We start from the raw sequence: 13,081 nt of genomic DNA on the forward strand, positions 1-13,081 counted from the left end.
TATAAATGCAACACTTTTGGTTTTGCTCCCATTTTGTATGAGATGAACTCAAAGATCTAAAACTTTTTCCACATACACAATATCACCATTTCCCTCAAATATTGTTCACAAACCAGTCTAAATCTGTGATAGTGAGCACTTCTCCTTTGCTGAGATAATCCATCCCACCTCACAGGTGTGCCATACCAAGATGCTGATTAGACACCATGAGTAGTGCACAGGTGTGCCTTAGACTGCCCACAATAAAAGGCCACTCTGAAAGGTGCAGTTTTATCACACTGCACAATGCCACAGATGTCGCAAGATTTGAGGGAGCATGCAATTGGCATGCCGACAGCAGGAATGTCAACCAGAGCTGTTGCTCGTGTATTGGATGTTCATTTCTCTACCATAAGCCGTCTCCAAAGGCATTTCAGAGAATTTGGCAGTACATCCAACCAGCCTCACAACCGCAGACCACGTGTAACCACACAAGCCCAGGACCTCCACATCCAGCATGTTCACCTCCAAGATCGTCTGAGACCAGCCACTCGGACAGCTGCTGGAACAATCGGTTTGCATAACCAAAGAATTTCTGCACAAACTGTCAGAAACCGTCTCAGGGAAGCTCATCTGCATGGTCGTCGTCCTCATCGGGGTCTCTAACTGACTCCAGTTCGTCGTCGTAACCGACTTGAGAGGGCAAATGCTCACATTCGCTGGCGTTTGGCACGTTGGAGAGGTGTTCTCTTCACGGATGATGCGAAGGAGATGTGTTGCACTGCATGAGGCATATGGTGGTCACACCAGATACTGACTGGTATCCCCCCCCCCCCCCCCCCCCAATAAAACAAAACTGCATCTTTCAGAGTGGCCTTTTATTGTGGACAGTCTAAGGCACACCTGTGCACTAATCATGGTGTCTAATCAGCATCTTGGTATGGCACACCTGTGAGGTGGGATGGATTATCTCAGCAAAGGAGAAGTGCTCACTATCACAGATTTAGACTGGTTTGTGAACAATATTTGAGGGAAATGGTGATATTGTGTATGTGGAAAAAGTTTTAGATCTTTGAGTTCATCTCATACAAAATGGGAGCAAAACCAAAAGTGTTGCGTTTATATTTTTGTTGAGTATATATCATTAATATACAACAGAAACAGTAACGGTCCAAGGACTCAACTCTGAGGCACCCTACATGTAATCCTGCAAAGTTCAGAATTTGTCTCCCCAAAATGGACACACTGATACCTGTTGTGTAAATAGGTAGCTATCCTATCATATGCTTAAAGCATGATAACTATTGCCAAAGAAAAGTCTTTTGCCACTTGTAAGTCATTTAAAACTGATGCAATATAGGTAATATAAATAATAAAAATCAGAACCAATGAACATACCTGTACAGTTTTTAGCATAGTGCTTTAATTTCACAAAAAATCTTTTATTTTACAAGCTATACTGGGGAGGTGATGGTCTAATGGTTACATGTTGGGCGTGAGACCAGAGGTTCAAATCCCAGCCTGACTGGAAAAATCACTAAGGGCCCTTGGACAAGATCCTTAATCCCCTAATTGCTCCCAGTGTGTAGTGGGCGCCTTGTATGGCAGCTCCCTGGCATCAGGGTGAATGTGAGGCATTATTGTAAAGCGCTGAGAGTCTCTGATGCAGATGGAAAGGCACTATATAAATGCAGTCAATTTACCATATCATTTCTGAATTGTTTATCTATTAAAGATTAAATACTGAAGTAAATCAACTGTACGGCCTGAAACAAGTTTCAGTAGGAAGCATTTTGGCCATAAGGTCAAGTGAGAGGGGGAAGTGTTGGCTTTTTAAATACTTGAAAGACACTGGACTCATCGAGAGGATTTAATGCTGCTGTAACGGAATGATGCAGCAGGTGGCAGCAATAAGAATGCTAGCTGCCGTTAAACACCACAGAAGAAGAGGGGTGCGCTTGATTTACTGCACAGAGAAATGTTTTGAGAAACCGCACGTTTCAGGTCAAAATAAAGCCATAAAATGTTTTTTTTTTTAAACTCAGTGGTTTTATATGATGAAATAAACATAACATGGAAACTAATTTTGACAGAAATACTTATACAAACGGAGGTTTTGCACCCATGTATCTACTAACACAAGCAACAGGTTGGTTGTTGCATTCCACAGTAGCCTGTACTCAAGGTTCTACAAATGGAACAGTATCTACACCTGGTGGACATTCAACATAAATGCAGCCACAACAGAATTATATCAAGAGCTCTACGTTGTTCATATTTAGTACAAAAGGAAAAAAGGATGAAACATTAAGTGAAGTAATAAAGGAACAGCGGTTGCAAGTGCCTGAATTCAAATCCTCAAGTGTTTAGATTCTTAATCATGTTGGGGATCTGACAACTCATCATTCTGTAAATGGTAAAAGGACTGCATTTATACAGCGGTTTTCCATCTGTATCAGACGCTCAAAGCACTTTACAATTATGCCTCACATTCACCCCGATGTCAGGGTGCTGCCATACAAGGTGCTCACTACACAGCAATATGGGATTAAAGGCCTTGCCCAAGGGCCCTTAGTGATTTTCCAGTCAGGTGGGGATTTGAACCCATGATCTTCTGGACTCAAGCCCAACACCTTAACCACTAGACCATCACCTCCCTTGGAGGTGAGTAAAATATGGTCACAGAAGATGTCTTATTTTTTAACTCAATCATTAGTAATAAAGCTGTCAGCTTTGGAATGTTTTATATTATATAAACTTAATGGCCCAGTCACACGGCACTTAACGAAGGGTGACGAAGCCCTGACGAAACAAGAAATCTGGACTTTCTTTGACTGTCGACATCGTTTAACCTTCGCGCAGCTTCGTTCCTGCAGCGGGCGCTTTGTCAGGATTTTTAAACTGTTGAAAAATTTGAACGAAGGGCAACGAAAACCTCAGTTCATCTGTCGTTCTTGACGTTTTAATTGTTTGTGTAGTTTTTGTAATATTATTGTTTAATTTGACTTCGATGGAGCAGCTGAACGTTTTCACAGTGCAGAAGCCGATTGACATCAATAGCCTTTTTGCTTTTAACGATTCCCTTATCGGTCCTTCAGAGCAGCTGTTGTTTTTGAGGGTGCTTGTAGGAAAATGAGTTCTACACGTTGATTACAGACCCTGCAGCGGGTTTGTAATGAACCGCTACTGCAGCGTGACTCCACTTTGAAGCTTGAACCAATGAATCAGTGCTTTGATCCACTGCTTCGTTGGTTCTTTGATTCGCTGCTCTTCGGAAGCGGCAAATCCGCTTCTTAACCCCTCTCAAAGCCATTAAAATATTTCAATCGTGAGTCACTTTTGTGTGGATTAAAGTCACTAACTGGGACTCTTGTCTTGTTGCAGTCAAGAAACGAGAATTGTCCTCCATCCCGTTCACACAGCTCCAAATGCTCTGGTTAGAGTCAGGTCAGAATTAATAACTTCAAAGCGAATCACCGTTTTAAATAAAATGACAGCTCTTTCCAAACGTTGTAACACAGATAATAAACTACAATCGACCAAAACATTTTTTTTTCCTCCCAAAATGAGACGTCTTGTGTTCTTCATGAAATACATTGATGCTGACGTGCAGCACAGTCTACTGCAAGAGCTCAGCTCAGAGGTATGGAGTGACATTCATGCCAATAATGTCTGAAAGGAAATGTTTTTGACAAAAACCACATACAACCCCAATTCCAGTGAAGTTGGGACGTTGTGTAAAATGGAAATAAAAACTGAATATAACGATTTGCAAATCCTCTCTTCAATTGAATACACCACAAAGACAAGATGTTTAATGTTCAAACTGATAAACTTTGTTGTTATGTGCAAATATTTGCTCATTTTGAAATGGATGTCACATTTCAAAAAAGTTGGGATGGGGCAACAAAAGACAGGGAAAGTTGATGAATGCTCAAAGAACACCTAATTTGAAACAGGTGAGTGGCATGATTGGGTATAAAAGGAGCATCACCAAAAGGCTCAGCCATTCACAAGCAAAGATGGGGTGAGGATCACCACTTTGTGAACAACTGTTTGGAAAAAAAAAAAAATAGTCCAACAGTTTAAGAACAATGTTTCTCAATGTTCAACTGCAAGGAATTTAGGGATTCCATCATCTACAGTCCATAATATAATCAGAAGATTCAGAGAATCTGGAGAACTTTCTACACATAAGAGGCAAGGCCAAAAACCAACATTGAATGTACGTGACCTTCAATCCCTCAGGTGGCACTACTTTAAAACCGACATCATTGTGTAATGGATCTTACCACGTGTGCTCAGGAACACTTCAGAAAACCATTGTCAGTTAACACAGTTCGTCGCTACATCTACAAGTGCAAGTTAAAACTCTACCATGCAAAGTGAAAGCCATACATCAACAACATCCAGAAACACCGCCGCCTTCTCAGGGCCCAGGCTCATTTGAAATAGACAGACACAAAGTGGAAAAATGTGCTGTGGTCTGATGAGTCCACATTTCAAATTGTTTTTGGAAATCATGGCCATTGTGTCATCCGGACAAAACAGTAAGAAGACCATCTACATTGTTACCAGTGCAAAGTTCAAAAGCCAGCATCTGTGATGGTATGGGGGTGTGTTAATGCCCATGGCATGGGTAACTTACACATCTGTGATTAGGGCTGCAGCTATCGAATATTTTTGGAATCGAATATTCTATCGATTAATCCAGTAATCGGATAAAAAGTACCTTTGTGTTTTTAAACAATATCAGTAGTGGCAGGGCTCTCCCTACAGCAGTGGCACAATGTTTCTGTGCCATCATGCGGATTTTTAAGTTTAGGGTGTTCTCTCTCTCTGTTTTGCCGGGTTATTAATTTTTTCATATTAAGAGTTTTAGAACTTTGCCAAACCATAAGCCCAGGCAGTCTGTGAAATCTTCAGTGTGCATTCTTTTTTCCCTTCTTATTGCATATTTCATTTGCACTTTTTATTACTGTGATTTATTCAGTGTTTAGTGTATATTTATACATGCCATACAGAGTGTAGCTCAAGCCAAAGTCAAATTCTTTGTTTTCTGTGGATACTTGGCGAATAACAGGGCCTTTGAAAAATGGCTGTGGATTGCAGCGTTTCCATAAAAGCTGCATGTTGATAAAAACTCTTAACAAATCTCAATTAAAGCTTTTTTAATCATTAAACATGACTCATTTAAAGTGCGCGTCCTTTCACTTCATCTGCGGAGGTGGAGAACGGCGAGTGGAGCAAAACGTGTTTTAATTTTTTTAAATATATACAAACACACTGCTTCACTTAAAATGCGCATTAAGTCCTTTTCAGACGATCCGCATGGACCCTTTCTCTTAAAAGGCTTTATTTTACTCAGCGTGTGGCTTTGCAAACTTGTAGCATCGCCTGCTACATTGTTTTTTTGTGTTTTTGTGGGAGCATTACAGTGCCACATACAGGCCTGGCGTATGTACTACAGCTTTAAACGAAGCCTCGAGGCAAAGAATTTGCCTCGAACATTTTTTTGTAATCGAATTACTCAAATTGTTTCAGCTCTATCTGTGATGGCACCATCAATGCTGAAAGGTACATCCAGGTTTTGGAGCAACACATGCTGCCATCCAAGCAACGTCTTTTTCAGGGACGTCCCTGCTTATTTCAGCAAGACAATGCCAAGCCACATTCTGCATGTGTTACAACAACATGGCTTCGTAGTAAAAGAGTGCGGGTACTAGACTGGCCTGCCTGTAATCCAGACCTGTCACCCAATGACAATGTGTGGCGCATTATGAAGCACAAAATACGACAACGGAGACCCCGGAATGTTGAACAACTGAAGTCATACATCAAGCAAGAATGGGAAAGAATTCCACCTACAAAGCTTCAATTAGTGTCCTCAGTTCCCAAAGACTTATTGAGTGTTGTTAGAAGGTGATGTAACACAGTGGTAAATATACCACTGTCCCAACTTTTTTGAAACGTGTTGCAGGCATACATTTCAAAATGAGCAAATATTTGCACAAAAACAATAACGTTTATTAGTTTGAACATCAAATATCTTGTCTTTGTGGTGTATTCAATTGAATATAGGTTGAAGAGGATTTGCAAATTATATTCTGTTTTTATTTACATTTTACACAATGTCCCTACTTCACTGGAATAGGGGGTTGTATTTTGTTTATTTCTATTTATGTCGAGAGATCAAGATTCCAATGTGTAGAGTTTATTTATGTCCAGAGTTTAAGGATCCAGTGACCAATTTCATATTTATTTGATTTAAGACAATAAAATGTTGCTGACATAGAAAACCTGTCAACCCTACTTTTAGTACACAGAAAATTCACAAGAGGTATCGACAAGGAATAGGATGGATAATGTATCGATAGATAAAATCTTATCAATACCCATCCCTAGTTCTCACATATAGCTCCTCCAGCTAACGTCTGGACAAGCTCAGGGTTAAGCGCATGTAAGAAAGAGGCCTATATGACAACAAGCCACCACAAACTCAACCATCGGCATAAATGGAGCTCTAACAGTGGAAAGATCTACGATGGTACAAGGGTAAGAGAAGCAAATTCCTTGGTATGGACACCCCCCCCCCACACACACACACACACACAGTCAGTGCTTAATTTAGCTCCAGAGTGTGCGAGGAGGAGTGGGGGGTTGGCAGTGACTCTGCTGCATTATTACCGGTTCTCCTCAGCTTGGACTCTCCGGTGCTTCTTGCCTCTTCTGCGGTGCTTTTTCCGGGGGGCCGCGGCATCACCGCTTCCAGGTCTGACTACTGTGGGGGGAAGACACAAACCCTCAGCCAGACACACCGACTTCACTTTTAACAGAAAGGGCTCAAGATGCTTTTAAATCCACACGAACATGGACAGGTGGCGTCCAGAGACAGAGTCATCTCCATCAGTGGAACTATTTAGAGCATAGAAGAACCAAGAAAGAGAGCAAAATAAACAAATAACAGGCAACTTCTCTGTACTTGCAACATGTATTACACATTTACAGGAGAAGATATTTTATTCTTTTCCCTGTCATTTTTCTTATGAACCTCTTACAGAGGGGACACTCATGCCTTTTTTTTTTTTTTAAACTTTGGTCACATCAGTTTCATCAAACCTTATCTTGTTTCTTTCAGTCCTCCCATCATTCTCTTTCCATCCCTTTTTTAATGACATATTTATCACCCAAACCACCTCAAAAGTACTTCCTGTACTTCAGGTAAATATTCCATTCCCCCCACCCCCCAAGTATTTTTCTGTCCATCTAATCTTGTGTCTTCTCCTGCACTCCCTTCACTGCCAGTCTTATAAACTCAACTGGAGCCTGACCAATATAATCGCCCAATATGAGCCTTTGTGCATCTGTTGTTTCTGCAGATAAAAAATAGATATACGAGGTCTGTCAATAAAGCAACGGTCCTTTTTATTTTTTTCAAAAACTATATGGATTTCATTCATATGTTTTTACGTCAGACATGCTTGAACCCTCGTGCGCATGCGTGAGTTTTTCCACGCCTGTCGGTGACGTCATTCGCCTGTGAGCACTCCTTGTGGGAGGAGTCGTCCAGCCCCTCGTCGGAATTCCTTTGTCTGAGAAGTTGCTGAGAGACTGGCGCGTTGTTTGATCAAAATTTTTTCTAAACCTGTGAAACACATCGAAGTGGACACGGTTCGAAAAATTAAGCTGGTTTTCAGTGAAAATTTTAACGGCTGATGAGAGATTTTGAGGTGATTCTGTCGCTTTAAGGACTTCCCATGGTGCGAGACGTCGCGCTGCGCTCTCAGCCGCCGTCGTCAGCCTGTTCAAGCTGAAAACGTCCACATTTCAGGCTCTATTGATCCAGGACGTCGTGAGAGAACAGAGAAGTTTCAGAAGAAGTCGGTTTCAGCATTTTATCTGGATATTCCACTGTTAAAGGAGATTTTTTTTAATGAAAGACGTGCGGACGGGTCCGCGCGTCGGGACGCAGCCGACGCGGTGCGGCGGCACAGGAAAAACACCTCCGGTTGATAACCATTTGTAAAATCCAGGCGGCTTTTGATGGCTTTCAGTGGAGTGAGTATATGAGAAATTGTTTAACAGCAGGACATGTTCCAACTTGTCCTTAAGGCTTTCAACAGAGGTGTTTTTCCTGTGGCGGAGCGTTGCGTCGGCTGTGAGCCGACGCGCGGACCCGTCCGCACGTCTTTCATTAAAAAATCTCCTTTAACAGTGGAATATCCGGATAAAATGCCTGAAACCGACTTCTTCTGAAACTTCTCTGTTCTCTCACGACGTCCTGGATCAATAGAGCCTGAAATGTGGAGGTTTTCAGCTTGAACAGGCTGATGACGGCGCCTGAGAGCGCTGAGCGACGTCTCGCACCGTGGGAAGTCCTTAAAGCGACAGAATCACCTCAAAATCTCTCATCAGCCGTTAAAATTTTCACTGAAAACCAGCTTAATTTTTCGAACCGTGTCCACTTCGATGTGTCTCACAGGTTTAGAAAAAATTTTGATCAAACAACGCGCCAGTCTCTCAACAACTTCTCAGACAAAGGAATTCCGACGAGGGGCTGGACGACTCCTCCCACAAGGAGTGCTCACAGGCGAATGACGTCACCGACAGGCATGGAAAAACTCACGCATGCGCACGAGGGTTCAAGCATGTCTGACGTAAAAAACATATGAATGAAATCCATATAGTTTTTTGAAAAAAATAAAAAGGACCGTTACTTTATTGACAGCCCTCGTATTTTACAAAATAAACAATGCAGAAATAAATAAAAACACTGGCTGCTGGAAATTGTCATTACACACACTGACCAGCAGAGAGCGCTCCAACGACATTGTTTACTATGCTGTCAAGCTTGGCTGGGACCCCCCATTATCCATTGGTCATATTAGCTATGTTTAAACTGTAAAACATCAAAGCTCAATTACATTCCTTTGTCAAAAGTGTTTGATAAAATGTTAGGAACCAATTCACATTTGTGGTACTTTTTGCACAGACACACCATTCAATTATAGCACAAGTTATAGTTTTTTTTTTTTGTTTGTTTGTTTTTTGCATAGACATGCCATTTAATTTTGGCACATGTATTGTATTTTCTGGAGTATAAGTTGCACCTGTCAAAAAAAAAAAATGCCTCTTGAAAAGGAAAAAGCATATACAAGTCACACTGGAGTATAAGTTGTACCTTTTTCTGTGTTATTAACTCTTTAACTTGGGATTTGGATGAAGCAGACAAACTTCATAAGCATTTTGAACGGAAGCCTGTTAACGATGACGAAACAGTTTTTGAACAAAATGCTGCTTGTTGTCTGTAAGATGGTGTTAATTTGACACAGTTCCCTGCGTGCGATGAGCCAAACAGAACCACTTTAGATCACAGCCACTCCACGGGTTGTGAACCCTCCAGCAGCCAGCGAGAAAATACCGCCACCCCACGCGCGTTGAAACTGGAAGTGAACTTACAAGCGTGCTCATTGGTCGGTTGTGGTTGGGCGTATAGCCACTCCGTACTCTAATCCTGAATCTAACCGTCACTGGCTCCACGCGTCCCCTTTAACCTCAGGTGGGCTCCTTCCTGTCTCCTCCTTCAGCTGCAGTACCGCCTTCTTACAGTAGGATGTGCTCTAATATCAAAGCAAGAAATTCCAAACGAAGTGGCTAAGGATACGTGCATCCGTATCTTCTGCGGGACTGCTAAAAGTACGAACTGAGGAGAATAAGCGAAGTGCGCAACGTATCTGCGCATGCGTGGGTCAAACGGGGACAAAAATTCCAACTACCAAACTCACACCACTCCCACTGAATTTCGTATACAGGAGCATTAGCGGACTGTGAAAGTTAAAGCTTACAGGGATTGTTTCAAAGGCTTTAAGCCTTAAGTGACGCATACAATAACGACAGGTGCGCACGGGCACGGACATAGTTGCGCATTCTGATTGGTCAGTAAGACATGACGTCACCGGTGAATACCCCCGTTATCTTTAGAACGGTCTCTGTAGATTCGGGTTCGTACCTGTAACCACGGCCAATTCCAAACTAAAATGTTTTGAACTAGATTCAGTGTGGATACGGTTTCACAAATAATAGAATTTTAGCTCTCGCTCTCCCCCACAGAATTGCCAGACTTAGAGACTGTCAGCATTCCTTAACACTCACTTTTGGGGACAAATAAGTTTGGTCCAGATGGTTTGAGTCCCCAAGTATCACCTGATTTACTCGGAGGAAAATTTTTAGACTTAAGACTGAGTTTGTGGGTCGGGTCAGGGTTTGGTTCGACACTCGTTAAGTCAATATAATGTCCCCATAAGTGACGAAAGCGTGGAGTGTGTGCGGCAGTCACACACTGGTACCGTTAGCTAATGCTAACAGGTTCAAATCAGGTTAAATTAACCAGACATCGTCACTGTCAACTGGACCGGAACGTTACCTATCAACATGCTGGATCTCTGTCCTCGAATCAAACCGGGTCAGTGCAGTCCGTCTCCGGACAAACTCTCGGTAAGTTGGCAGCTAGCTTCTTAGCTTCTGCTAGCTGGCGAAACCCTGAGGAAAGAATCCGGATTCTGGGTCCGAGCGGTTCGATCCCTGTTAGGTAACGGTTAGCACTTGGTCTCTGCTAGCCATTTAGCTCGACCAACAGAACAGAGATTCTGCCGAGATTCGGTCCGTCCCGGTCTGGACTAGTTCTGTACTCGGGTCCACTCCTCTGTTCTGGTTCCACTTTATCTGCCGACCCGGATTCGGACCTCCCGTCCAGGACCCGAACAGCTGCTGTCACTCTTGACACCGAGCTGATCTGCGCATGCGTCGTTGGAGCTGCATTTTATTTTATATTTTATTTTAAAACGTTCACAGAACATCGAAGTTCCGCCGAGACGCACGTGCGCGTTTGACGCAGGGGCGGGTAACAGCAGGGCCCGGCCCGGGTGGAGGTCAGAGGGCCCCACATTTTTAAACACAAAAATAGCAGAAACATACACACAAACACAAAGCGCATACATCATATAACAAAAACTAATCAATACACTACATACCTCTAATTTCTTATTTTTTTATATAGATTTTTCAAATAAACCTGAACAAATATGTCCTAAACAGGGGTGGATCCATACATTTTTGATTGGTGAGAAGCTGGGGGGGAGCTGGTTTGAGTCATAGTAACTGGGTAATCTGCTCTTAGTATTGTATTTTTAAAAAATACACATTTTTATACTAGTAGTAAGCAACTCTTTTCATCATGAATAGTAACATAAAATATCAAATTTGCATCATCCAGATCATAAAAGTTTATCCTACTTCTATGGACAGATGATGTTGTTGTTGTCCATTCGGCTGCTCCTGTTTTGTTCTGGGTCACCACAGCGGATACAGCCAGATCCGCATTGGTATTTGGCACAAGTTTTACCGCCGGTTGCCCATCCGACACAACTCCAGTGTAACCCGGAGAACACACGGCCGCTGATGTTCCAAAGAGGTCTCCCATCCAAGTACTAACCAGGCCCCGCACTGCTTAGCTTCTGAGATCTAACGGGATCAGGCTGACAGAGCAGACCGGCTGTTTCTATGGACAGATGATACAGTGTCAAAATAATTTCATAGTTCAACACAGTCAGATATATTCAGCTTTTTTTAATGGACGATAATTACTAAGAAATTGTTTTCTTTCTTTTTTACTAATATATTTTTCTTTGCATCTTTTCTTTTTTGGGGGACTGGTGGGGGAATGTAAATGTTTCTTTTCCACTTGTTTTTCTTTGGGACTGAAAACTAAAGAATTGCAAATGTCCAGATAAATGTGGAACTATAAAGTTCTTACAATTAATTTATTTGCATAATTGAAATTACATTTCAGGTTTCACAGGTTACAAAACCGTAACTTTTTTTTTAGGAGTTAAAATTAGCAAACAACAGTCCGCGTTAACGGCCTGACAGTAAACTGAATGAGCGCTCAGAGGGCACATGTCTCCGCCAGCCGAGAGACCGCGGGCAGTGCCATCGCTAACGTCCTGTGGGGGTGTTCAGGCAGAGCCTGAAAATCTTTAACTGTCCACAAACATGCAAAAGCAGAAAAATGTTAAAATTAGAACTTTATTTTTTTACAAACTGTGGTTGTGGCCTGCTAGCTGTTTGCAATAAAAACACATTTCCATACCAGGCGGTCTCGTCTTCATCATCATCATCATCCTGACACAGGTATTTACAGGCACATTTACACACGGTTAGCAAACTGTACACAATCCCATAAAAAAGTCAGTCTGTGTGTTTGTCCCACTCAGTAATAATTCATTTTATACAAATTATTCAATCTCAGGGGAAAAAAAAAGCTGAGCTCATCCAATCAGAGCTGAGAATATGTTTGTCATTTCTCAGAATAAAAGTTAAAAAAAAAAAAAAAAAACTTTACAGTTGTCTCTGACCTCACCCAGGTGAGTGGAGCTGGAGCGCTGCCTTAGCGTTAAGAGCAAAACAAAAACATGAGTTTGAAAAAGCACCGTTATTCATCGTCACACGCATGCAAAGAGACTATTCTGATCAGAGAACTACGACTACGGCACAAACACAGGCGCCGAAAACACACACACACACATCAGAGAACATCGAGGAGAGAGGAGATTTACAGCAGAAATAATCCCATCCCAGGTCACATGTCCACAGGCTGGAAGAGTGGGAAAGAAAAGAATACTGAAGGAGTCCAGCAGAGAGGAAGTCAAAGTACTTATTACCCGGAAGGTTCAGTCTTTGTTAGAGTCGAGTCCAGCAAATACGAGACGGTCCTCGACCAAAAAAAACAAAACAAAAAAAAAAACAACCCAATAGCTTGTTGTGGTGCAAACACTATTACGACCTGTAGTTATGTTTTAAAAGTTACCAAACAACAGCCCAGAGTGGCTATGTTAAAAAAATGCACCACAACATGATTAAAAAAGGTCATTTCTTGATCACATCACACACTTGTTCATGTTGTTTTAATCCGTAACAGCTACGTTTACATCACAGACAACTTTGTGTGAAGGTAACGTGTTTAACAGCAAGGTGGCGCACTGCTAGCGCACCTGGTGTGGAATAAGAAAGGCCCGCTTCAAAGCCGCCCAGGTACGTTTTCGAT

General features: G+C 42.1%; 1 protein-coding gene across 6 annotated transcripts in view; it reads right to left on the reverse strand.

Moving 5' to 3' along the window:
• Nucleotides 1-10,758, reverse strand: part of srpk3 (SRSF protein kinase 3) — a 78,572-nt gene extending 67,814 nt beyond the window's left edge. For all 6 annotated transcript variants that reach the window (XM_034171821.1, XM_034171824.1, XM_034171822.1 and 3 more), the window contains exons 1-2: nt 10,403-10,758; nt 6,667-6,760 (exon numbers count right to left, since the gene is read on the reverse strand). In XM_034171821.1, coding sequence (XP_034027712.1) covers nt 6,667-6,760; nt 10,403-10,412 — 104 coding nt within the window. In that variant the 5' untranslated portion in view covers nt 10,413-10,758. The remainder of the gene's footprint in view (nt 1-6,666; nt 6,761-10,402) is intronic.
• Nucleotides 10,759-13,081: the final 2,323 nt, after the last annotated feature.

This window comes from Thalassophryne amazonica, chromosome 6 (genome assembly GCF_902500255.1).
Source record: "Thalassophryne amazonica chromosome 6, fThaAma1.1, whole genome shotgun sequence".
Lineage (NCBI taxonomy): Eukaryota > Metazoa > Chordata > Actinopteri > Batrachoidiformes > Batrachoididae > Thalassophryne > Thalassophryne amazonica.